General features: G+C 40.4%; 3 protein-coding genes across 4 annotated transcripts; all 3 read right to left on the bottom strand.

Moving 5' to 3' along the window:
* Window positions 1-1,863: 1,863 nt before the first annotated feature.
* eif2s2 (eukaryotic translation initiation factor 2, subunit 2 beta) lies at window positions 1,864-6,422 on the bottom strand. The gene is made up of 9 exons (XM_030734195.1): window positions 6,277-6,422; window positions 5,013-5,196; window positions 4,793-4,893; window positions 4,495-4,624; window positions 4,311-4,411; window positions 3,466-3,614; window positions 3,306-3,362; window positions 3,098-3,183; window positions 1,864-2,986 (listed from the first exon to the last, which is right to left on the bottom strand). The coding sequence occupies exons 1-9, from the start codon at window positions 6,289-6,291 to the stop codon at window positions 2,811-2,813; spliced, it is 999 nt and encodes a 332-aa protein (XP_030590055.1). The 5' UTR covers window positions 6,292-6,422; the 3' UTR covers window positions 1,864-2,810.
* A 2,313-nt stretch (window positions 6,423-8,735) lies between these two features.
* LOC115783476 (charged multivesicular body protein 4b) lies at window positions 8,736-16,572 on the bottom strand. The gene is made up of 5 exons (XM_030734308.1): window positions 16,232-16,572; window positions 13,920-14,097; window positions 13,380-13,494; window positions 10,455-10,581; window positions 8,736-10,045 (listed from the first exon to the last, which is right to left on the bottom strand). Exons 1-5 carry the CDS (start codon window positions 16,413-16,415, stop codon window positions 9,981-9,983), a joined length of 669 nt encoding a protein of 222 aa, XP_030590168.1. The 5' UTR covers window positions 16,416-16,572; the 3' UTR covers window positions 8,736-9,980.
* Window positions 16,573-17,105: 533 nt separating this feature from the next.
* LOC115783417 (vesicle-associated membrane protein-associated protein B/C-like) lies at window positions 17,106-25,537 on the bottom strand. Of its 2 annotated transcripts, none has more exons than XM_030734227.1 (6): window positions 25,182-25,537; window positions 23,758-23,910; window positions 21,668-21,771; window positions 21,231-21,311; window positions 20,230-20,409; window positions 17,106-18,998 (listed from the first exon to the last, which is right to left on the bottom strand). In XM_030734227.1, the coding sequence occupies exons 1-6, from the start codon at window positions 25,237-25,239 to the stop codon at window positions 18,831-18,833; spliced, it is 744 nt and encodes a 247-aa protein (XP_030590087.1). In that variant the 5' UTR covers window positions 25,240-25,537; the 3' UTR covers window positions 17,106-18,830. The 2 variants fall into 2 exon arrangements, with proteins under 2 accessions (XP_030590087.1, XP_030590088.1); XM_030734228.1 differs by having other exon boundaries at window positions 20,230-20,361.
* Window positions 25,538-26,454: the final 917 nt, after the last annotated feature.

Below are 26,454 nucleotides of genomic sequence, written 5' to 3'. Positions count from 1 at the left end.
CTATCATTTTGCTGCACACATTGAAGGATCTCATCTTCTTGTATACAGCCTCTGTGTTGTTCTTCCAGTTCAGCCTCTTGTCCATGTGGACGCACATCGACATCCTGTCCCAGGATAAACATGGATTGTGTCCTGAAATCGATCACCAACTCTGGTCTTATTCACATTCAGGAGTAAATACCGACCACTCCACAAGTACTCTGAACCCCATTCCTGCCAATGACTTAAACATGGTAAATGGACTGGTTCTTATATATCAGTTTTCTACTCAAGCACTCAAAGCACTTTATACCTTCACCCATCTACACCTAATTGCGTTCTGACATTCACATTCCAATGGAGACCTCGGAGAGCAACTTGGGGTTCAGTATCATGCCCAAGGATAGTTTGGCATACAGTCTGGGGCAGCCAGGAATCAAACCATCAACCTTCCAGTTAGTAGATGACCTGCTCTACCTTTTGAGCTACAGCCACCCCAACCACTGCAGAACTGTCAGAGTATTTCTGTAGGTGGCATCATCTGCAATTGTACTGAAAGTCTGAACAGGAATTGAGACAGAACAGTACCCTATGGAGCACTTGCACTACACATCAACAATTCACCGAGCACTGCCTATCAGTACTGGCTCAATAACAATGAGTAATTTAAAAAAAAGTTGAAATGGTTATATAACTAATGGATAGATTGGGTATTAATGTAAAATAGTTAAACAATTAGCTAAATGGATGTCGGAAACATCCAAATTCTGCCTCCAAATAGTAATGCCAAATTGTTAATTTGATATAAACACTTGTGGTTCAGTTGCATAAAATGAACTGTAACAATATTTAAAATATATTCAAGTCAAACACATTTAGAGCATGCCAGGTGGTAGAGATGAATGGGTACCCATCTGATAAGCCATGTGCTGAAGTGGGTGAAGAAAGATGGGTGAGGTGAGACCTTTGGTACCGAGTAAAAGTTGCCGGAAGTTTGAGGGCCAAGGCTGTTCTAATTTTTAAATGAACAAATTTAGGCTACTTATAATTACAGAGATCAATGTGTTCACCGGCATGCTGTTCTAAGTGCAGCTAACAGAACTGCGTTAAATATTATATAATGATAATATACTGACATTTGATCATTTAAGTCTAAGATTATTCCTTTGCCGGCAACATCTGAACCTGCCAACTGTCACATAAATTTGGGCCTGCAGAGGAAACTCAATGGCGCCCAGTTTAGACACCATTCTGCTGTCAGGTGAAAAAAACTACACCTCCCAACTGGTCATGTAATCACTGGTTTCAAGGACATTGTCTTCACAGTCGCTACCTTGAGAGTTTGTCCATGTGTGTCATTATGGCAAATTGTGGTCCTTGAGAGCACAGTCTGATGTACAGATTTTATCAGTGTAATAGCGTCACATCTGAGCAAGACACAGGAACAAAATGTGTTTTGATGGGACTGGAAATGATGGCCATATTTGGAAGTAAGGTGAGACCCATGGGTACTGAGTGGAAGGTGTTGTAAGTATGAGGGCCAAAGCTGTTCTAATGTTCAAATCCTTTGAACTCCACCTTTAGTTTTTAGGTTAGGGTTTCCATTACAACACATACAGTGAAAAACAGTATCAGCTTCATTATGGCAGCTGATACTAACTAACCAGATATACTGCGACATCAATGAAAGCACAGAAAGTAGTGGAGAGAGAGAGAGAAGAATATTTTATTTTTGTAAAAACCAGGTTTTTTAAAATGATTCCAGCCAGACCTTCTTATTCACATTCGTCTCAAGAGATTAATCCTCCTTTGTTAGATTACGGTGTAAATTTCTTTAACCACACTGCAAAATAGAAACTTGAAGGAGGAGACCAATCTGAGGTGCCTGCTCAGAAGTTGTCTTTTTTTTTTTTTTTTTTAAGCAAACTGGCATTAGTTCGTAAAAACAAAATTTTTATTTTCAAATTATTCTGATCAAACCTCCACTGGTTTTTAAAATTTGCCGGTCTAATCAAATAAGTACACAAACTGCTCACCGGTGCCACAAAAGCACTCACAAAGTTGTCTCATAAACAGCCTCCTTTATTAAAGTACTCTTTAAAGTTGCTCTCGCCTTAATCAGCCCCAAGTCTTCTGGTTTCGTGTCATCTCCTGCTCATCCTGCAGGTCCGTCTCAGGCTCACAGGCTTGTGTTCCTGTATGTACTCCCACGTGGTGACTGATTTTTCTTTATAATAAGCTTGAGTAAAAAATTCTGGACTGACAGTTTTGTGATTTAGGGCCAGAACAGAAACATGAACACAACCTTTAGCTGAAGCAAACTGAGCTCAAGAATAAAGAAGCGACCAAGTCAACAATTTCTAGGCTCTGTTACCATAGATGAACTTAGCTTTTCTACAATTTGGCTATTCTGAAGAAATATCAATGTCTGGTTTATGCAAAGTGGGAGAAGAGGAAAAAAAAACCTTCAAGCTGTGTTAAATCAAGGTTTCTTGGAGGAATCAAGAATCACAGCAAATGGGAAACAGAAAAAAAAAAAAAAAAATAACAGTTGGAGGGTTCATCAACCAAACAACAAATCAAATCCAGTGGTGTGTATGTCAAACATCTGTTGCTTATCAGGTGCCTGAACCCTATCTGTCATCTTTAGATACTCTCTCTAACTCCCTGTCGGGTCAGGCCATGACACAACCAAACGACAGCCAAACCCTCCCGCAGTTCGATTCAGAGAGTCCTTTGAGCGAATCAGGCGGACGCCCGACCCCAGCTTCGGTCCTTCTGAGGGGAAAGATCAGACCGAGAGAAGAGGGGGAGCCCAGTTTTAATGGCCTTTAGTTGGCTTTGGCGCGGAGCTGCGCCCTCTTGCCCGTCACGGCCTGGAAACCGGTCTTGATGCTGGCAACGGAACAGCGGGAGTGGCACGTCTCACACTGCAGGAAATAGAGACGAGTGTCCTTCTGCAGGATGGTCTCTGGAGAGCGGCAGGTGTGACACGTCACATATTCCTCTGCACGGGTGAGAAGACAGTTCATTGAACCTTACTGTACAGAAGCAGTAATAACCGTTTACTCCCATCAGTTTAGCTTCACTATAAAGAACAGGTGTAATTATTACTTACTGATATATCTTCTCAACACATTTTCTATCTGTTTCTGTTGAAATCTGCCTTTGATCACAAGCTGGTTATTTCCATCTATGGAGCCACTGTTAACAAAAAATTTACAAAGCAAAAACACAAATGAAACTTTTTAAGTGCACACAAAAAACGTGTCCTTTCATGTAATCATAAATTCTTAACTGACATCACTGTAAATACAAAAACATACCTCGTTCCCAGCTCAGCCAACAGAAAAGCGAGGAGATGTTTAGGCTGACGATGCAACCTGTGATGAATTGCAGGAAAGGTCAGTTTGTGGTTAACACATAATAAGAGTATCAAGCTGAACTGAACCCATCAGTAATTACAAAAAGTGATGTGGGGCTCACAGTTTGCAGATGTCTGTGAAGTTGACAAAGGAGGTTTTCTTGGTTCCCACTCGGACCACCTGAGGAGGCTTCATCACAAACTTCCTCTTTTCTCCGGCCACCATGTCAGGGTTCTTCTCCCGCATGATGTTGAAGACTCTGTTCAGGAGCTGAGAGAGACACAATACGGTGACACTTTTTTCTTGTCTATGTGGACAAGTTTTCAATGTACAATGTAAAAGGACAGAAGTACAGAGCCCTGTGGGATCAGCTGCGAGGAGAAAAAAAAAAAAAAAAAAAACCTGTGTAAATCTGTACTCGTAGTTTATAAACCCTGCTCTCAGACTAGTAATCTGCCTCTATAGTTTTATAAACCATTTCACTATTGTCTTCACAGAACAAGTGGAGGATTTTAACAGCTGCATGTGCCAATGTATCTATTCAAAAAGGTATATTTAATGCTATAAAATATTCAGTGCAAAATCCAATATAACTTTACCCATAAATGTAGGCAGAAGCACCAATTTAGTGGATGCCATCAAAGACAAAGTGTTCCATTCCTCATTCTACAAAGAAAAGAACTGTTTCCAAATTAAGTTCAATGTAAAAAATGTACAGGGTTACAAAATCAATAATGGGCAGATTTCTCAGGTGAGGTCTTGACTTCAAGACATTATTAAAATGGTCCCTTAAAAAAAAAAAAAATAAAAAATCTATTATGTCTATGTGAACTAAACAACTAAAAGACAACCTTCTATTTCTCCCACTTTACTGGAAATAACTCCACAAACAGCTGTGATACCTCGTTTTCTGCCCTTTCTGATTCTTTCAAGCAACTCTCTACCTCATTTCAAGCGTCATCCTACCTCATCGTAAGTGTAGTCTCTTTCTGAACCAGCCCAGGCTGGTCCTGTGGAGGAGCTGAAAGAGATTCCGTCATTGTTCTTCCCATCATCGTCCTCCAGTGCTGGAAAAACATTACGTAAACATTATCACTCATGGCCCCTTTTTTCAGTTCTTAAGATTCAAGAAGACGCCATTTAGTCTTACCGTCATCTTTCTCAGTGGGCTCTCCCTCATCAAAGTCTACTTTCTTTAATTTCTTCTTTTTGGTGAGGAGCATCAGATCCAGGTTGTCCTCCTCCAGCGCCTCCGTCTGCTCCCCTTCGATTTTCAGCTCCTGGTTTAGACAAGGTGAGAAGTTAAACTCAGCAAAGAGGCGATCAACTGTGCACGTGAAGTTCATTTTTAAGACAAGAAAAATGTGAACTTAAGAATGGACACTGGAAGAAGCAGCCAAATGTAAACATAGTAATGAGACATGAGCAAACAAATATCAGTAACTGACCTTTAATCCCTCCTCAATATCATTATCAAACACTTTCTTGGGTTTCTTCTTCTTTTTCTTCTGATTGAAGAAGTTTAGGTCGTTCAAATCATCGGATGGTTCTGGAAAATAAATAAACCCCCTCTAGTGCTCAACTCTACATAACAGTTTTGCATGTAATGTATGGTAAAACATTCCTGAAAACATTAACACTGCAATTTAAACAGATCTAATGTCTAACCTCTCTTCCTGCCTTCATCTTCATCTAGATCCAGCTCCTTGTCATCTCCAGCCTCAGGTTCTGCCTCCTTGGTCTCCACCTCCTTAGCTTCTTCTCCTCCCATCCCTTCTCCTCCATCCTCATCCAGCATGAAGGGCTTCTTCTTCTTCTTTTTCTTCTTGGTCATGTTGGGATCAAAAATCATCTGAAGAAGAGTTGAAGAAAAACAGAACGTGGTTCAACACTGACAATTTACAGCTACTTTGAATACAGATAACTGTGTAATACAGCAGCGGTGCTTCAGGTGAAAAAAAAAACAATACCAACTAGACACATCTCCACTGCTTATTTTGTAATTTCCACACATCAAAACGGTTTATTCATAGTACGCCTGTGCTTCTAGTGGCTCAAAAGGACAAATATTAGCCATTAATTCCCACTGTTTTCTGTCATATTGTGGAGCACAGCCCAGCATGTCTACAAAAGATAAGGTTTATTTGTCACATGCAGTTATACACAGTACAATGCACAGTTAAACGTATTTTGTCCCTGCAGCCGACAGTAAGTAGTAAAAAATGAATAAATAAAATACGTAAGTAATTCACTCCGTGTCAGTAAAAGATCCTGGACTCTTAATATCTCACTTAGCTGATGTAATGTATTGACATGCTGCCACTGCTGTAGTTTGAGATAAAGGAAGCCTCCAGGATTACATATACTGACTGTCCCTATCTTGCTTTAGAGAAGATTTCCTATTCGGTCCCTATTCAGTAAAAAAAAAAAAAAAAAGAATAAATAAAAATAAAAAAATGTGATATTAACATTAAGCAACCGCAATTCTGATGGTTTGCTTGCAGTTGTTTTCCTACACCCAGAGCAGCCGTCCTTCAGGAAAAACCGAGCCACAGAGAGCTTTTGCTACCAGCAGTTAGCTCCGCAGATCAGTTAACGGGAGGCTAAAGCTACACAGCTAACTTCAACTCATCCCTTCGAGTCCGCCAGCAATTGCGACAGCTCGGACTGAGGAGCCGCGATGAGTATGAATACTTTATATTGCGTGATAAATAACTGTACATCACTATACTGGTTGTTTTCTTGTCATTCTGGTGAGTCGAGCCGCTGTTAGACCGACTGCAGCAGCCATGTGAGAGCTGCTGCGGACAGAAAGGGAGTGGAGGCCCAAAGTCATCCCCAGCACCGATGTGCGGATAAAACTCAGCGAACTCCGTCTAGCGGCTCTACATACCGACACGGGTCAAACCGTGCCCGGCTCGGAGCGCCTTACCTCGTCTCCTGACATGTTTGCGGGCTGAACACTGACAAAAATGTGCCTTCTGTTTCTTCCTCGATCAGCCCCACACCGCTGCGCCCAAAATTTCTTGCATCAGCGTAAGACCACAGTGCGCAAGCGTGAGGTCGCCAAATCCTGACGTGCTCGCTAGGCGACCCCTTTTGCGCTTGCGCGTTCACAGTTCTTAGGGGAATGTTCAAGATCGAGATTCAGACATTTTAAACTGGTGCTAAATATGCACATTTTAGGTTTGTATAATCCATTTCTTAAATAATAATAAATTAAACCTTTATTTATCAACCGAAAACGGGCCATTACAACATTATTATAGAAAATAACATTTAAGTACAAAAAGGACTGCGAACATGAGTGACAACAGTACAAAAAGAAAGCGTAAAATAACAGTAAATAATAAATAACATATAGAAATAACAGTAAATCAGCTTAAATGCAACCAAATAATTAAGTAAAATCCAAATAAACACCAACACCAAAGTAATAAAAAGAGGTCTATTCAGATAAGCATAAATGTGAAGTTTTGTAAATGTTCCTGTTTCATCCATTCATCCATCCATCCATTCGCTTCCGCTCATCCTGTTCAGGGTCGCGGGGGGGGCTGGAGCCTATCCCAGCTATCACAGGGCGAGAGGCAGGGTACACCCTGAACAGGTCGCCAGCCTGTTGCAGGGCCAACTGTTCCTGTTTGGTTTTGACATATTTCACTGACTTTGACAGAACATCCATAAAAATGTGAAGGAATATTGCAGAATCTTCATCATCCTGAGAAGCAACACATGGTTTGGCAAACAAAATTAAACAGTTGTATAAAGATTAAGTCTTCTTGTCCTTCGTTATCAGGCCATATTTTTTGCTTTGTTGAAATCCAGAGGGCTTTAAGTCTTTTTTCTGATACCAACTTTTGAAACAAGTCCCACAAGCAGCAAACACAGACACACTCAAAGCAGGCGGTCCAATGTTTCAATATCTGACTTACAGAATAAACTGTTATTTCTATCTATGTTAAATCATTGAAAGGATGAATATCGTTCATCATTTGAGGTGTGTCTTTTCTGCCTTTGAGGAAGATTGGCAGTGATGGGTATCTGGTTCTAACCCTGCCAGTCACATCACTGGGATGATCTTTCATCATATTTTTCCTACATTTTCTGTCTGTGAAATTTAGACCATTAATATAAAGTATTGGTAAACCTGGCTGTAACACCTGATATGTCAGTGCTGTATAGTCCATTCTTCCTTTACAGCCAGTACCATATCTTCTGATCATAAGAGTATGTCTCTCTGACACTTTACAACCCATTTTTCTGACTGAAAATGCTCAAAGTAAGTGTAGACACACCTATTTTTAAGCAAACACCATATAAACAAATCACACTGACATTTGATTGAGTTAGAATTGTCATAATAACTGCATGCGGTCAGTGATTATGAGTTGAAGACTTGGCAATGTGTAGTGAATGTGCTGAAGTTAGAATTATAGTTTTACTTTGAGCAGTCAGTCACTGACATCTGATAAACAAATACCATTTATCAAACTATGGAAGATCAGTGTAATGGAAAATTGATTTTCCCCTTTAGTCACACTGGGGTAAATGGATACAGAACCTGGTGGATATTTTATATTTTAATGTCTTTTGGGTTAAAAAACTGATGAATTTTCTCATCTTTGTCTTACAAAGGCAATCGATGAACGTTGTGTTCTTTTGCCCTGTGTTAGTTTAACCTGATCCTTTCATCTCCTTTAAAAAAATATTGTATTCATTTATTTTAGACATGCACAAAAAGTGTGAACAGGTGCAAAAAAAAAAAAAAGTGCATTAGGAAAAGGATGGCTACACAACCCCCGTCTATCCTGGGACAGGATGTTGATGTGGAGGGCTATAAGTACCTGGGCATCCACATCAACAGGCTGAACTGGAGGACCAACACAGAGGCTGTATGCAAAAAGGAGATGAGCAGGCTCTGTAAACTGGACCAAGCTGTATTACATCCTCTCCACTACTTAGAGGACAGGCAGTGGAGTTCCCATAGCAGACTGATTCAGCTCTGCTGCCGCAACGACAGATACAGGAAATATTTCAGACCGCATGCTGTTGCCCTCTGTAATATAATATATCTGTCTGGTGGAGAGGTATCTGCCAGAGAATAATAAATTATGATTCATTTAAACTGCTTTAATAAAATCTTGTTTATGATGTAAGACTGGAACGATTTTAGAAAGACTCCTAAAAGACTGTCAGAGTAGCTGTGCGCAAATCCTGAACCTGTAATTTTCAAACTTAACATGTATTCACACAGGTGTTTCTTGACTCACGCTGTCTCTGTCTCTGATGATCTGACCGACTTAGTCATGTGACTAAAAAAGGTCCGTTAAAATAATAACGATCTGTAACCCTGAGCAAACAGCATGAACACACCAAGCTTCCACCACAATGAAAGAATTGAAAACAGTTTAATGATTCGCAAATAATATTCTCATCTGGATAAATAAAACATAGAAATGCAAACATGCTTATCCATTTGTCCTTGTGTTATGTTCTCTTTTCTATGCAAAAAATGTACATCATGATGTTGCAAAACTAAAGAAATTCAACTCTTTTAAACTCTGAAATGTATGTGTTGTAGATTGGCTATAATCTAATCTTTTATTAACCACCACCTCCCTCTGGATGCAGTTAATAAGGTGTGACAATAGTTTATCATTACTATTTTTTTTTAAAAACATACAATTTGAAATGAAAACTCTGATGAGAAGGATCAAAAGAGCCGGAGCAGGATGAAAGTGGTAGGTTAAACATCTCTCTTTCTAGCTGTGCGGTGTGTCACCTGTGTCGTGACTTCCCCACTGTTGCATGCTTCACACAGCCTCAACTGAAGCTCTCAGTGGCAGCAGTAATGCAGTGTACAAAAAACAAAACGAAAGAAACCACACACACAGCTGGGATATTTACACCAAAGAACAAGAACCACTGGTGGGGAAAGCTTTGAGGGAGGGAGAAGTCACTGAAACGACGACAGGAGGCAAAGAAGGAGCGAGGGGTGGGAGGTCAAAGCACGCAACCTGAAACGAAAGAAGAGGTTTGGATTCTGGCAAACACACGCCTCGAAGTGTCTTCAGTCAGCACATGCTCAGCTGTGGCTTCATTGCCAGAGCAGTTAACAAGACAAGGGAGCCATGGGTTAATTTTTTGTCAAAACAACACAAAGAAAATGCCACAAATAAGAAAGAACTCACAAAAGAACTCAATTTTTGAGCATTAAGCATCCTTGAAAATTCTCTGTCATCTAGTGATGTGAACAATGCCAACAACTTGGGCAATAACTGCATTATTGCACCATCCAGCTCATAATACCACCCTGCAATATGAAATCTGTGGCCACCAGCATGGCCCAGTACAAGGACCGCAAAGTGCTGCATTAAAATTGAGGGTAAAAATATTAGGTGACTTTGTCAGAGATTCAGTATGAGAGACCCTGACAGGCTCATTTGTGCTGAGCACCTTGGGGGTCTTTTAAGGGGAGAGGAAAAGAAAGACTACAGCATTGTTGCTTTTTTTTGTCGTAGTGTTACACATGAAGTAGACAGTCCACTCTTCTCAGTCACACAGAAACATTCAAACAAAACATCTCATCAGTCCATTCGTTTCCCTCGTTCCTTCCGTCTCCGATGCAGGTGTGATTTACATGGCTTCCATCGCCCAGCGCTGCAGGTCCTCCATGTCGTCCTCATCCTCCTCTTTCTTGGCTTTGGGGGTGGGGGAGAAGGACAGAAATAAAAGCTATGATGTGCAGATCTCATCACATTGTCATCACATTCTGGGATCCCTGGAGTAAGTAACAGTTAACTGAGAAATATCCAGAGAGCCGGATGAGAAGCACAGTGGGAAACATATTCTGCCTCTATCCAAGTGTAATAAAATCGTTCTAGCAGCACTGCTAAAACTCAGTAATTAACATTTTGCATCTCAAATGAACACTGGAAAAAAACAACATTCAGTGTGTTACGAGTGTTTACACACCAGCTTTTAACAACACTACTCAAACAGCTAAATCTTCTCTGAAGCAGGATATCTCCTCTGTAACTCCAAAAGAGAAAAAGACCCTGCAGCCAAGGCCACCAAGGTGTTGCGTGCGTTTTCTCAAAGAGCTCTTACCGGGTCTGGAAGGTAATGAAGTAGAAGGCACGTTGGGGAGAGGGGTGGTCTCTGGTCCCCCGATCTCCAGCAGATTTTTGTCCAGCTCTTCCTGTTCCAGCTCGTCCAGCTCAGCCAGCAGCTCATCCTGCGAAGGAAAAGCGATCAACACCAAAGATGAAGACCAGCACTAACTTATTCATGCAACAGCAGAAGCAAGAAAGGTATAAATACTGATAACAACACCAAATTTAGGGTGGACTAACTCACAGAATCTTCTTCGATATTAAGGTGTAATGAGATCTCTCGCTCGGGAAAAATACTCCAATTCAGTTGACTGAATTTTTTAGGAGTGTATTCACTTTCTCTCTCTTGTCTCAGAGTGACTGAAACCATTGACTCAATCAAGGCTGGACTGTGAAGAAGACCATTCAAACTGAGGCCTTATGTCAGAGCAATGCACGAAGGAGAACTAACAGTCTATCCTGGTCACAAAACAAGTCTAAACTGTGCTCTGCTGAACATTCACACCCCAAACACAGGATAATAAGTCTCTGACAGATGTCCAGGGATATTTCTGAGTCAGGTGTGTAAAAAGTTACTTGTGCCATGTACAGTAAAAATCCCAAATGACTTGAATAACATCACCATTAAGAAGGAAGGTGGAGATATTTAAAAAAGGTACAAAAGACAGAACGGTTAAATGTAGAAAACCTGTTAAAAAGAACATTAATGTGAGTAGAAAACGGAACTTAGTTATTTTTAATATGGGCGAGACTCTGACTCAGTGTGAAGGGATTATCAGTGTGAACCAGCAGCACCAATTAAAGGCACATATTCATGCAATCAGCTAAGTATGGAGTGTAAGCATAAATGTCTATTTAAATAACTGTGTGGGTATGTGGTTGTGTGAGAATGCACACAACCACATACCCTGTGGGCAGGCAGTCTCTCCGCTCTCTCTGCCTTGTGTGGTTTAACTGCTTTGCAAGCTTGTTAGTGTGTGCAGGCCCCTTCTCCTGATTGGTGTCTGTACTTCTTCATTATTCTGCCTTCTACATTTGCTGATGGGGTTTTCCGACAGTCTTGAAGGAGTTCCCAGAGGTGCTGAGCACTTGTTGGCTGCTTTGCCTTCATCTCAGTTGGGTTTAGATCAGGTGATTGTGGAGGCCAGGTCATCTGACACAGCACTCCATCTCCCTCTTTCTTGGTCAAATAGCCCTGACATAGCCTGGAGGTGTGTAAGGTCATTGTCCTGTTGAAAAACAAATGATGGTCCCACTGAACGCAAACCAGATGGGATGGCATGGCACTGCAGAATGCTGTGGTAGCCATGCTGGTTAAGTGTACCTTGGGTTTTGAATAAACTGCCAACAGTGTCACCAGCAAAGCACCTGCATACCATCACACTCCCTCCTCCATACTTCATGGTGGGAACATGTAGAAACTTGTGTTTCTACATGAAGCTCACCTTTTCTGCGTCTTACAAAGACATGGCGTTTGGAACCAAAAATCTCAAATTTGGACTCATCAGACCAAAAGACAGATTTCCACTGGTCTAATGTCCATTCTTTGTGTTCCTTGGCCCAAACCATTCTCTTCCTCTTGTTGTTCTTCTTTAGAAATGGCTTCATTGCAACAATTCGACCATAAAGTCCAGATTCACGCAGTCTTCTCTGGACAGTTGATGTAGAGGTGTGTGCGTTGCTTGAACTCTTTGAAGCATTTAGGTGGGCTCTTATCTGGGGTGCTGTTTACTTGCAGTTTCTGAGGCTGGTAACTGATGAACTTATCCTCCACAACAGAGGAAACTCTTGGTCTTCTTTTCCTGGGGCTGTCCCGATGAGAGCCAGTTTCATCATAACGCTTGATGGTCTTTGTGACTGCACTTGAGGATACTTTCAAAGTTCCTGAAATTTTCAGACTGACTGACCTTCATTTCTTAAAGTAATGATGGACTGTGGTTTTTCTTTAATTAGTTGAGTAGTTCTTGCCATAATATGGATTAGAGCATTACTCCAATAGGGCTATTCACTGTATACCAACACTACGTCTTCACAACACAACTGATGGCCTCAAACACATTAAGAGGGCAAGAAATTAGCTGAAAGCCATTCCAGGTGACGACTTCATAAAGCTGACTGAGAAAATGTCAAGCTGTGCAAAGCTGTCATCTAAGCAAGAGGTGCCTACTTTGAAGAATCTCAAATATAAAACATATTCGGGTTTGTTTTTTTAAAATTATTCCATATGCATTTCTCATAGTTTGTATGACTTCAGTATTAATCTACAATGCAGACAATTTTTAAAAAATGAAAAACCACTGAATTAGAAGGTGTGTCCAAACGTTTGACTGGTACTGCATGTTGGATTCAGTTCATTGTATTCGTAGCTACCCTGAGAGGTAACTTGTTGCCTGGTACTTGTGCTACTTTAATGTACCTCAGGCTCTGTGTTCTGCTCGACATGCATGTGCTTGCTTTTTTGTGCTCAGTAACCTGTTTTGTTTCCATCTGGGACACTTACCTAACCTCGACTACTGTTGACTGGGTCAAGTTTAGTAGAAAAAGCACCATGCATAGATTCTACTCTGTCTGCAGACAATAGAACTAGAGCTTTACTATAGTTCTTTTAAATGTGGCTGTAGTTGAGGTAAGCTTCTGTTTCTTATGGTTGAAAAGTCCATCCTTTGCTTCATTCAGTTACTTAACCTCCCTTAGTTCTCCAGATTTTTGCCATCTCCTGGGCTATTTTGTGATGTAAATTATCCACTGGATTTTGCTACTTCAAGTGTATGTACATCTCAATTTATGTAATAATGGTAATAAAATCTCTAAATAAAATCAGGCACTTGCACATTTAGAATGACATGTATTTAATACTAACACACCACAGATATACCACACAAATGTAAAAATAAAATACCTAAAAAAAAGATTCACCTACCTCATCAAACTCTTCTCCAAAGCCCACAGGTTTAGAGATGGCATCGGAGATTTCCTGGGCCAGTTCCTGCTGCTCTGTAATGTCCTGCATCAGTTCGTCCACTTTGTCAATGTCCCTGAAATAAGAAGGAAAGACAAACTGTGAGCAAAGAGAATTTACTCATATGCCCTTTAAATGGCCTCTTTTACATAAATACACTGACTTGATGCCTGAGCAGTTCATGGCAAAAACCAAGGAGGATGTCAGGCTTCTAACAGTGAAATCCACAAACATTTTTTACAGTTACATTTCACTGATACGGACTAAAATAACTGCATAAAAGACGAGTATTTCACAATGGTTTAATTATATGCATTTCATTATCCTAGAAAAGCCTTTTCCTTGGAATATTACTAAGGATTTGAGAACAGACTAAATCTTCTTTACTTTTCCTTTAGTCTCAGTTAAAAAACAAAACAAAACATTAAGTTGCAAATATAATCTGTGCAGAGAGGTTTCATCCCTGTCCAATCAATCATGCCTCCAAGTGCTCACTCTCACATGTTTTCATGAGCAGACTTCATGGCCTTGGCAGCGAATCCCATGTTCTTGAGCACTTCAGTGTTGGTATTGGCGTTCTCCAGAGCCTCCCTCTGGAATTCGATGGTGGACAGTGTCCCATCAATCTGCTCGAGCTGCTTCTCGTATCGCTTCTTTCTTTTCAAAGCTTGCAGTGCAGCTGAGGAGACAAAGACAGGGAGCAGGGAGGGAGTCAGGGTGAACAGACTGGCCTTGAAACATGATTTAGTGACAGTGCAAACAGTGAATAATGATTCTTTGACAGGAATGGCAGCCTGATTCGGTAGTTAAATATTTGGGGTGTTAGTCAGCACCACCCTGTGAACTTAACTGATCCACCACTGACCAGTCTGCCATGTTAGTGACAATTCAAACACAAAAGAGAGTCAAATACAGCTTGTGAGAAGCCTAATAGAAAGGAGGAGTTAATCAGCAAATGGGGGTCACATTACCGCAACTCCTGACACTTGATAAGCTGCAGTGAACCTGCCAGAGAGGGTTGCGCTAAGCTGAGTCATTCTGTGAACTTCATAGATCAGGAGAAGGGAGTGATTAGTTAATGTACACTGCAGTATTCAAACTAAAAATTGGCACAAAGTTTTTTTTATTTAATATGTCTGGATGATCCGTGATCTATTCATCCATCCTTTTTTTTCCCCACTTATCCAATTCAGGGTCAGAGGGAGGGGGCTGAGGGCTGGCTGGAGACTATCCCAGCAGTCATGAGGTGAGAGGCAGGGTGCACCTGGGACGGGCTGCCAGTCTATCGCAGGTCTAAGACAGAGATACAGACAACCATTCTCACCTACCTCAATTTAGAATCAACAGTTAACCCAGGGATATTAAACTCATTTTAGATTGTGGGCCCACTTTGATCCTAAGTGGGCCGGACCAGTGAAACTCCCTTTTCTATCAGTGTAAAGAAGTTTAACTACACACTTAATCCATGAGATATCTTAGTATTAGAAAAAGAAAGGAAATTTCAACAGTACATCTCAGTTTTTCCAGATAACAGATAAATGCTGCTCTCGTAAATGAAAAATCTATTTATATGACTCTTTGTCCATAAATTCTAACAAATAAATGTAAAAGTTACAGAAAAAGTTTTGGTAGCTCGTTAACCAGCCTGTCCTGTAATTATAAAACAAAGTTTTTGTTAATTCACAGAAAATGTCCTTTAAAAAAAGAATTACTTTGGAGCCATTAAAAAAAAAAGAGAGACATTTTTATAGAAGTGAAAAAACTGGAAGGTTTCTGTCATTTTGTCTATTACTTTGGTGTAATATGAATGACCATGGGGGGTCTTTATCAGTAAGAAAAGGTGTAAAAGTTATGAAAATACAGTTAAAAGTCCAAAATTTATGCCTTCCTTCACATTCTCCAAAGCTGTTCAGTGGGCCAGAGTGGAGTCTTTGCTGGGGTGATTTTAGCCCCAGGACTTTTTGTTTGACATCCCTGAATTGACCTAATCCCATGAATCTCTTTGGGCTCAGAGAGCATGCAAATTCGATATAGAAAGGCCCCAGACTGGATTTGAACCCGGGACCTTCTTGCTGTGAGGCGACAGCGCTCACCACCGTGATTTAAATTAAATTTAATCTGTTCCCCAGAAATGTGCTTGATGTCAGCAAGAACAAATAACCGGTACCTATTTTTATCGTTTGTTTCACTTTGTGTTAGAACATGGCCAAAAAGTTACCGTCGCCTACGAACGTAGCGCCTTACTGACTTACTGATAATGAGCCCTGTTTAGAAATCCAGCTGTGATCTGCTCAATATAATCATTTATAAGGAAGCTGTGGGACCTGCTGGAGGTCCACAGGTTTCTATACGGACGTCTGATCAAGGTGCAAACACGCCCACCTCTCTGACACTGATAACACGTGCTCAACCCTTGTCCTGGCTAACTGTGTCGATATCTTTATTGCCAATACATCTCTATATCAGGACACCTCGCAGTGTATGCGCCACACCTTTAACCAGGTCTTCTGATTTTTAAATGGCCACATCTCAATCAGGCGAAAACACGACATATGTCAGCAAAAATCTAAGGCTAGCGGCCCCGCGGTTTTCACATAATGAGGTCCGTCACACAGCGAGTTAAACAGCCACCCATCCCGGCTGGCAGCTGTGGCCGTGGTAAAGACGGCCGGCAGGTGAGGCTGCCAACAGTTACGAAAGCTCGAGAAAGTTAGCCAAGTTAGCTAACGCGCTAGCTAACGCAGGTCGCTGACCAGGCAACCCAACAGGCAGGAGGAAAAGCTATGAACAAAACCCACGGCCCAGTGTTTCACCTCTTTTGTTCTTTGTGCCGTTTTTCTTCGCGGTCTGCAGCTCCTGCTCGATCTTCTTCTCTAAAAATTCCTGTTTCTTGGTTAGCATCTCCTCCGTCTCCCGGAGTTTCTGGATCGCCTCCTGCGGGCTCGGTCCCTTTCCCGATTTTCCCCCTCCTCCAAATATCTTGCCAAACACCGACATGTCTGGGATTACTGCACGGCGCTTATTATAAAGGAAACAAATGCGAGATACCCTAAAAAAAAATAACGCTACGTCTCTGCTAAGCTACTCGAACACTTCGCCCTAACCTGGACCCTGGAAGGGTTGTTGATGTTTTTCTACTTCCTGGATTAGGCCTACTGACGTCATACTGCCCGGCAAATGAGGGGCTTTGCCTGCTTGCGCTCTGTCGCCATCTACTGGACTACTGTTTTTAATCACATTTAACGGTTTTATTCTTCTTTAACTAAAAATAATGACAATAGTTCCTCTTGTGAGTTTAGCTGTTGTACTTTCTTATTTAGTGAGCCATTTCTGAACAACTCTGTAAAGGCTGAGCTTCAATACTTATGTTTGCAGTTGTCAGCATATGCACACCCACTCAGTCCAAGACTGCAATCTTAACTGTAAGGAACAAAAAAAAATAAACCTTTCACACAACCAGACAGTTGGGGGTTTATGTATTTTAATTCATTATGATGCTACATGATCCACGGTGGCTGTTTATTTTCTTCCTTTACTACAGTATGTTAATAACTTTGCCAGTTATCTTTTTGAGTCTTTTTATTTTTTATATACATACAAAAAAAAATTATCCAGTTACTGCGTGATTACATTTGTTGTGACTGTATCTGCAGGTGTGGTCTGAAGCACTGATGCCTTATATATATATTTTTTTGTTTAATCCTTTAATGTAGTGTGTATTCACAGGTCAGTCCTCCTCACAGCTGCCCACATTCACACATATCTGACCCCCTCCCCCACAAAAAACAAAAAAAAAAAAAAGAAAAAATATTTTACTTTTAAAGAAATGAGTTTGCTGAGATGGTCATGTGACAGCAAAGATAATACAGCTGTGTTATCTCTCAACCACCAGAGCTCAATAGGAAACAAACACAAAAGGTGATGGAAATAAGACGCGGACACACACTGAAAACCAGACTCAAGATGGTCCCTTTTGGAAAAGACAGTATTTTTTTGTTTGTTTTGTTAACATAATTTTTCAACACAAAAAAATAAAATAATCATAATAAATTCAGGCTATTCCATGCAGACTACAGCGTGCATATCTGAGAATAGTGCATTTGAATATTTTAAACAACAGAATCCAAGTGTCTACACAATGAGGAAGGGGGGGGGAGCAAAGAACTGCTGTAGCACACCAGAAGGGTCAAAGTCAATACACCATGGGCAAAATTAAATAAGGTGGCCAAAACTCTTGTTATATTTCAGTACACTATGTAAGAGTTGGTTTTTTCCACAGCTTTAAAGTTGGAAATTAGGTCTTTTTTGTCATCCAGCATCACTGCGTGCGTGAGCCTGAGGAAGTAATTACTAACAAAAATAAAAATGTGAAAATGTGACATCTTCAACTAAATTACAGCTTTGTTTAAAAAAAAACACACAAAAAAAAACTCACAAATAACACCCTATAGGACACCTTTTTAATTGTGAATTTATCATTTTACAAATGGTCTAAAAGTGGACTTCACTGAATTTCTATAGATTCCTTGCTGTGGATAACAGGTTAGATCACCCAAATATTGAATTTGATTTTCAAACACCTCCATTTTTGATGAATACAAGAAATCTGTTTGGATTATTTTTTTCAAACCAGCCCCCTTCCTTTGTCCTAAAACAGCCTGCCATCTCACCGTCTGTGGTCTCCTCACATTAAAACATTCACACAGTCTGTCACATCAGCGCCCCTGCACGAGGCAAAAAACAAGACACACACACACACACACACACACACACACACACACACACACACACACACACACACACACACACACACACGCGCGACTTCTACTGGGTCTTTTTTTTTAAAACCCAAAAGTGTTTAGAAGACAATATATGAAGCTTGAATTTACAAGAAGAAAAAAAAAAAGTCTCACTGATCAGCTATGTTCACCTCTCCTTTAAGATTATCATAATAAGTGGAAGAGATTATCAGAAGAGGAGTGTTAGAGCTTTCCTACAGATGATGCGTGAGCAACTCAAGAAAACTTGAATCAATGAAAGACTCAAGACATTCAGCCAGCGTGAAGCCACTTCCACACACCACTAACAGTTACCTGTGCAAGATAGGGAAGATCATTTTAGGAAGAGAGATGGACGGAAAGAAGAGAGAAAAAAAAAAAGAAGAGGCAGGAACTGTGACAAAGACGCTCACACTCATGGTTTAACTTGGGATAACCTTTCTTTTTACACCAAACCATCACATTGCCTTAAATGTTTAAAAAAAAGAAAAAAAAAAAGAAAAAAAAAAAAGTAAAAGGAAGAAACAGATCAACATAAACCCAGAAGACATCCCCATCGCCGCCTCTGATACGTGTCCTCCCGGGCACGCTGTCCATCCGTCTGTCTGTCACTGTGCTCTGTCCGTCTGTGTCCCTACAGGGCCAGCTTGCCAATGATGACTCCGATCACAAAGAAGAGCACGCAGAACGCCAGAACGCGGGTGCTTAGGCCTTCGTCCCTCACGGCTGTGGTGGCCATGGCGGAGGAGGAGTGAGGGGTGGTCAGTGATGTCACCTTTCTCTTCCGCAGGCCATCATCCTCCTGTGATGAAGACAGGAGTCAGAAATACAAATGAGATGCCTCAGCACACACACTCCGATACAGATTTCAGATACAGTGTATGCTTCCTTGGTCAATAAGCAGTACAGCCCGTACAACCACATTAATGCCCGACCACCAGACCACGCCCACAAGTTTACTTTCCAATTGTTAGAATTTCTCACTCCATACACATCTCGCCCATAACTCAATTATATCCAAATGTAAAGGATCACTGTCAAAAATCTGATATAAAAGATATGTCATTAGTGGATTTTTAAACTTTAGCATCAACACCAGTATCTTTTCCCATCATTTAACAAAGAGCCAACACAGCGAACAGCTTTTTTACTTTTCTGCTGCAAACAGAAACCTTCAAGCACTGTCAGAATGGATGCCGTTTTTAAAAACACACATAAATAAATACAGCGTAATGTTTGCACGTTTGTATGCATGTTACATGGACACCAAAGGGTTTAAGTTTTCAGACTTGGCAAGTTTTTATTTTCAATCTGGTGCACTTTTCCCATTCAATACCATTAGCTGAGGGTGAAAGAACATATTTAGCAATGCAAAGAAAGGATAGATTTTTGTGTTCTTCGATTGTCCCGTATAACAACTTTGCTGTACCTAAGTCTTCTTAACTAAGAAAGGGATGCATGTCAGGGGACACTGCTCCTCTTTGACTTGAGCCAGCAAAAGGTACCAACAAGAGAGCATACTGGACTCAAAAGACATGCAGACAATCAGTCTTTACTCCAGTCTTTTTTCCAATGGACCTCATTTTGGAGGGGAAAAAAATAAAAATAAAATAAATAAATATATAAATAAATCAAAATAGAGTGAACATATTTAAATAGTGAAGGGTTGTCGATCAGGACGAGTTACTCCCGTTGTGTCCAAATTTTGACTGGTATATATATATATATATATATATATATATATATATATATATATATATATATATATATATATATATATATATATATATATATATATATATATATATATATATATATATATATATATATATATATCAGAACAGCATTCCTTGCACTGCTGCTGAAAGTGTTATAGTTCTGAATGATATGATAAACAATTTTCCTTTTTTTTTTTATATTTGCCATTTTAAAGATCATAATGTAGAAACAGAGCTAGAAGAACTAGGGCAGAAAATACAAGTCTGACTGGAATATGAAACTGACAGTCTCTTATTTGTTTTAGCGCGTCTCACCCTGATTTGTTTGTTTTCTTCCCGTAGCCTCTGCACTTCCATCTGCAGTCGCTTGCACTCCTCCATGATCTTCTTCACCTCTCCATCATCCAGCGAGGCGCTGGCTGACTTGGGCAGGACAGAGTGCTCAGTCTTAACAGAGGCAGAGGAAGACACAGGTTTGATGCTTTCACTCTCATGCTGTGGAAAGAGAGAGTGAGGGTGGAGAGTGGTCGGTGGGATGACAGTGGAAGGGGAAAAAAAAACAAAAAAAAAAAAAAAGGAACAAGGGGATGGAAAGATGTGCACAGACAGCATGGAGATTAAAGTGGAAACAAATCTGAAATAAAATAAATCACGTGATGGTGAAACAGTGATGTGTAACTGATGGATACGAGACTTAAAAAATATCAAACAAAAAATGAAAAAAAAAATCTACTGCATTAAAACAATTAAATGCTTTGATCTGATTTTCTTCTTTCAAGGGGGACCTATTGAGCTTGTTTTCAGCTCTAAACTTTTATGCTAGGTCTCTGCTAGAGCATGACATGATTTACAGCTCAAAATATTCCTTATTCATCTTATACTTGGCCTCAGTACAGCCAAGTAGTTCATTGACTGTCTGAAAAAAGACATTTTAGCTCCTCACCCATTAAGGATGCTGTCTGTTTTAGCCAACCTTCTTCGGATTGGCTGTCCCCTCTTAAACGGGAGGTTTGGCCAGCAGCTAGGTGGGGTGCCTGTGCTTCCAGCCAAATTACTTATCCATGACCTCATTATCTGACACATGCTTCAAACATGCTTACAACTTTCCTGTTTTTCTGTCAGGAAACACAAAATAGGTCCCACTAAATACTCAGTCAGCATCTAATTTGTTAATATATATATAGCCATTATTATGCATTTAAATCAGTGAAGTACACAGTGGAACAATTGTTTGTTTCTGGAACTCATTGGGGATGTGAAAAAAAAATTTGTTGTGAATGTTTAAAGTGACACAGCAAATGCTAAGAAAGACTTACAGTTTCCCCATTTTCTAGAGGCATCTCAAATGTACATCTCAACTTTGAATCCATCAGCTCTTCGGGCTTTGCCTCCTTCCACTGTTGACAAGAAAATTGAGGAGGAAAGGGAGATCAGGTACTCTTTCACAAATATCTGTACTTCAAAGAAAAACCTCGACAAATGATCTAGGTTACAGTTTCAGGCTTCGGGAGGTGCATTAAAAATGCATGTTTGCCTAACTGTTTGAAATAGCTTTTAGTATGCAAGCTACAACATTCAAGAATTCAGCTAAAGGTAGACTTCTGGAAGACATAGATGCCTCCAACATGGATTAACATGATTAAAAACTCAGGGCTGATAGGCCAACAGAAACATACTTTAAAATTTAACCACCACCCCACGAGAAATTCTCCAGCAATGAAATATCCCAAATAAATTATGCTCAGGCACTCACAACTCCCTCCATGTCAGTCATGTCGTACGGAGCCAGCATGGACTGCACCATGAATTTGTGTTTACTCTTTTCATTGGGGTCATAGTCAAAAGGCTGCAGCATAACTGTGGACAAAAACAACAACAGAATGAAGAAGTCAGCATTTCTGCATGACAACTATTATCATCATTACTTAACAGTATGAAGACTGTGGTCATACGTTATAGCAAAGTTTATTTCCATGATAGCAATGACTACTATAGAGGCATCAGACCATTTCACTGCAAACAATAATGCATGAAAGCAGATTTAATTTAAAAAAATAAATAAATAAATGGAGGCGATCTCATCCAGTGTTGCCTCGGCATTATGAAGCCTTCAAACAGGCATGAATGTTCAACCTTGGACTACCAGGCAATGTGGAGTATAAATATAAACCCCAATTCCAAAGAGTCAGGATGCTGTGTAAAATGCAAATTAAAAACACAAAGCAATAATTCACACATCTCATAAACCCATATCTTATTCAAAAAAGAACACAGAAATCACAGAAAACTAAGAAAATGTACCGTCAAGAAAAATAATAGCTCATTTTGAATTTAATGGCAGCAACACATCTCAAAAAGTTGGGACAGGACCATTTTTAATCACAGTGTAGCATTCCCTTTTCTTTTAACAGCAGTCCTTAAACATCTGGGAACTGAGGACTTCTGGGAGAGGAATGTTGTCCAATCTTGTCAGATGTGGATTCTAGCTGCTCAACACTCCTGGGTCTTCTTTGTCATATTTTTAATTTTGTGATGCTTCAAATGTTTTTAGCTGGGGAAAATTCTAGCCTGCAGGCAGGTCAGTTCAGCACCTGAACTATTCTACTATGAAGCATTGCTGTTGTAACAGATGGCTGCTTCTTTGTTTGATAGCGCTTTAAGCTGGAAGTGTTCCTGAGCCTGTGCAGTGATTGAAGTGATTGAGCCTTATGTACAGATTTCTCCAGATTCCCTGAATGTTTTGATATTATGTACTGTAAATGATGAGATATTCAACATCTTCACAATTTTACATTGAGCAACATCATTCTGAAATTGCTGTAGATGCAGTTTTTTTTTTTGCAGTCTGGTGAACCTCTGGCCATCTTTACTTCTGAGAAACTCTAAGATGCTCTTTTTATACCCAATCATGTTACTGACCTGTTCCCAGTGAATCTAAATAGTTGCAAAATGTTCCTACAACTGTTTCTTTTTAGAACCACTTCCTGTTCCAGCCTTTTGTTGCACCTGCCCAAACTTTTTTGAGACATGTTGCTGCCATCAAATTCAAAATGAACTTATGTTTTTAATAAAATGTGTCATGTTTAAACATTTGATATGTTTCTAAATAACAATATATGGGTTTATGGGACTTAAATTTTATGCTTGATTAAATTCAACCCCACTTAAATAAAAAAAAAAAAAAAAAAAAAAGATACTTTTTAATTAACAGTCCTGGGGTGATTGCCCTTTGGCAGCAGGTAGGAAAAAGTCATTTTTGTTTTCATTTTCAAATAGTTTTGTGCTGATTAGACAAGTTATTAGGAAAATCATTAGGAGGCATATCTATAAAATGTCTGCAAGCATGAAGTAATTATTAACTCAGGTGTCGACTGGAGTATCCATTACAGATAGAGTAGAAGTGAGATTTGAGACTTTATTTTAGTGCTGAAACACAATACCTAGTGGCTGCTAGTTCAGCACTACTGTTCCATACTGGAAGCTGTTAAATGCAGTTATGTTACACTAGATTTTATCCAGCATTTAGATTATTATGACAGCTCAATATAGTTTTATATTAAGCCCAATTAGGTAATGTTAATTATGGAGTTAAGAAAAAAAATTAATATAATTTATCAATCTTGTTCTATATGAAGTTCATAGCTGTAATAACTTGTTTCTTCACAAAGCAAACACTCAGAAAATGCCTCTTATTTAGAGCTAACACACCAGAAAAGAAAGAAAGAAAGAAAACAAACAAAAAAGGATATCCAACAGCATCAGTAATAGTAAATGAGATGAGAAAACTCAATCATGCTCACCCCCAAACCAATCTGGGCTACAAGATGATGCAAAAACCCTTACCAGAAACATTTATGAAGGTTCCAGCATCAATGATGCCACTGTTTGGGCGCACACAGTATCTGCGAGGGGCGGTCGTCTTGACTTTGAAACACACATTTCTATCTGTGGGGTTGGTCAGCTTCAGAGTGGCGGTGACAACATCTGTAAACGGGCCTGAGGACGACAAAGAAACAAACACAGTGACTTGAGGGTGTAGACATGTGTGCCAATTTACACATTTGCCTAGTAATTTGGGCACAGATGAAGCATTTGTTTGTCATTCAGGCTCCATGTTAAGAAAACAGAGTGGGTGCACATGGATTCTCCCAGGGCTTGTTGGTAAAAAGCGCATACATACACACAGCGTGTCTGCAAGGATGAATATGTGAGCAGATTTTATCAGGGGCTCCACAGAGCCTGCCACAAACAGAGCAAATTAAACATTAAAACAGTGGTAAGAGCAGCGAAGTGTGCACACGTTTATAATTCATGCCCCACCCTCAGGCAAATACTGGATGCTGTAGAAAAATTATTAGATGGTCTAAGTGTCTATGTAGCATTTACATGTCTCCTGCACTTTTCTTAACAGCTGAAGCTTGGTTTTTGGAAACTGAAACAGTCTCACTGTGCTTTTTGATCTAACTCTACATTAGTAAGAGTGGGTGTATGCATCTTCTCCTGGCTCACCTGCAATGATCAATCAGTGAACAGCCCACTACAAACTCACACCACCACCCTAGGCCTCACTTGACCCATTTCTGCAGCAAAATGACACACCAAGGTAATTATCCAAGAAAATAATCATTACCCCTGGCGCTGCAGCTCAGTCAGTAATTTCGTAATCATTGTGCCTGGATATAGAAAAAGCTGGACAGGAATTTGAGTTGCACAGTGGGAGAAAAAGGGACAAATCTCTCAGAGCCGGCTAGCTTATAATATTGTGAAACAGCACGGTAATAAGGATAAGCAATGACACCCTGATCGTAGAAAATGCTAGAGTAGTGAATTCTTTGCAGTGGGGTGTTAGAAACAACATCGAGGGGACGCTCAAGTCAACTGTTAGATCAGACCAAGGTGTTTCACACGTATGAAAGGAGAAGTGTGTGAATAAAAATGAGAGAATCAGAGAAATGGTCCGGCGGGCCTGCCCTGACGGTGCAATGACAGCTAGCAGTCTGCTTTGTTGCTAGTAAGATTAGCTGGATGCTATCCAGCGAGCTACTTAGCACCGTCGCACAGTATCGTTTCACCTGTCACCACCACAACCGTCGCACACACAGCGCAGACTACAGCTACCAGCTATCTCTCTCATTTAACAACAGCATGTACAGCTAACGGTACATCAGCAAACTGGGTACAGCAGAAATCGAAATACTGGCGTTCGTTATAACGCCTCCTAATGTTAGCTACCTAAGCTGGGCCCTGCCCTCCGCTTCTCCAGTTACCTCTGAATTTCAGTTCGTGTTGTGGCTCCAGCAGCAGGACTTGTTCTGGTCTCGCCATGTCCCAGGGCTTCTTCCTGTCGTGACGGCGAGGACAATATTTTTATCGCAGGTGGCCCGCAGAGGTGAAGCAAAAGCTGGCTCCCGAAAAAAACAACCCGGCCGTCGTCGGGTTTTCTACGGGTGGAGGGGAAGAGGAAAAAAAAGTGGGGGGGATTTACACACGCATAAACGGACACCACCACTCGGACTGACAGGCTGGCTGACTGACTGCCACCGACAGCTGCTGGAGGCTAAAAGGTGCTATTGCTAATTCTGCTAGCAGCGGAGACGAAGAGGGGAAAGGCGACGTCACGCTGTGGGCGGTGCTAGCAGGTGACGTGTACTGTAAGACAGCACTTTAAACACTAAGCCACAATGAGGATCTTAGATAAAGGCTTCCCGAGTCCCAAAGTCCCTAAAACCGCCCCCTACATTTGCTAAATAGTCCTAAAATGTTTAATTTTATGCAATTTTAACGGTGGAAAGAAAGGACAGAAAAAAAAAACTAACATTGTATAGGAAGAAATGTAAGCTCTTGTTTGGCATAAAATATTAAAATGTCGTCTTCTGGCTGCTCCCTTTAGGGGTCGCCACAGCAGATCATCTGCCTCCATCTCACCCCATCCCTCGGACCCTCTTACGGTACGTCACACCAGCCGGATGAATGCATGTCCTCCTTCACCACATCCATGAATCCTCTGTGGTCTTCTGCTTTTCCTCTGAACATGTCCAAACCATCTCAGCTTCCCTCTCCATCCTGCTGACTCCCAATAAAAATCTTAGCATCTTCATTCTGCCACCACCTTTTTGTGTCGGTGCCACCATCACCAAATTAGACATAGCATGTCTTACTACCATCATGCAAACCTTAAAAATACTCAAATATAGGAGTTGACCTGTATACCAGCCTCCCATATGTACATTTTAAATTGGATCAAACCAGTAATCTCAGCCAGATTCTTAGTGACCCACAGGGGGATGGTGATAGAGATATCTCAAAAATCAAGAAATAATAAAATTTATAGAAGTGGCCACATCAGCACAATGGCAATATCTTACAGGTTTACAGTCTGAGCTGAGGTTAGCTCCTGCTGAGTAAAGGAGGCCTACTGTAATCAAAATTCTCTTTACCTTGAACTCCAAAACATCCAGTAACTTTGGAAAATGTGGGATCTACACATCAAGTTTTTAAGTTTCAGTGCTTTAAAATATGTTGATACTTCATTTGACTGGT

The sequence above is a fragment of the Archocentrus centrarchus genome, chromosome 7, assembly GCF_007364275.1.
Source record: "Archocentrus centrarchus isolate MPI-CPG fArcCen1 chromosome 7, fArcCen1, whole genome shotgun sequence".
Lineage (NCBI taxonomy): Eukaryota > Metazoa > Chordata > Actinopteri > Cichliformes > Cichlidae > Archocentrus > Archocentrus centrarchus.
The sequence above is the reverse complement of the archived record's forward strand: the minus strand, read 5'-3'. Positions and strand labels throughout refer to the sequence as shown.

Excerpts from the sequence above, each read along its gene's own strand:
- LOC115783417 (XM_030734227.1), bottom strand. The coding sequence starts at position 25,239 with ATGGCGAGACCAGAACAAGTCCTGCTGCTGGAGCCACAACACGAACTG. Across the intron at positions 23,911-25,181 it reads ACACGAACTGAAATTCAGAG|GCCCGTTTACAGATGTTGTC; the intron begins GTAACTGGAGAA and ends TGTCGTCCTCAG. Across the intron at positions 18,999-20,229 it reads AAGAAAACAAACAAATCAGG|GAGGATGATGGCCTGCGGAA; the intron begins GTGAGACGCGCT and ends TCTTCATCACAG.
- LOC115783476 (XM_030734308.1), bottom strand. The coding sequence starts at position 16,415 with ATGTCGGTGTTTGGCAAGATATTTGGAGGAGGGGGAAAATCGGGAAAG. Across the intron at positions 14,098-16,231 it reads CGGCACAAAGAACAAAAGAG|CTGCACTGCAAGCTTTGAAA; the intron begins GTGAAACACTGG and ends TTGTCTCCTCAG. Across the intron at positions 13,495-13,919 it reads AAGTCTGCTCATGAAAACAT|GGACATTGACAAAGTGGACG; the intron begins GTGAGAGTGAGC and ends TTCTTATTTCAG.
- eif2s2 (XM_030734195.1), bottom strand. Across the intron at positions 3,615-4,310 it reads GAGACTACACTTACGATGAG|CTCCTGAACAGAGTCTTCAA; the intron begins GTAGGATGACGC and ends TGTCTCTCTCAG. Across the intron at positions 3,184-3,305 it reads TTGGCTGAGCTGGGAACGAG|TGGCTCCATAGATGGAAATA; the intron begins GTATGTTTTTGT and ends TTTTGTTAACAG.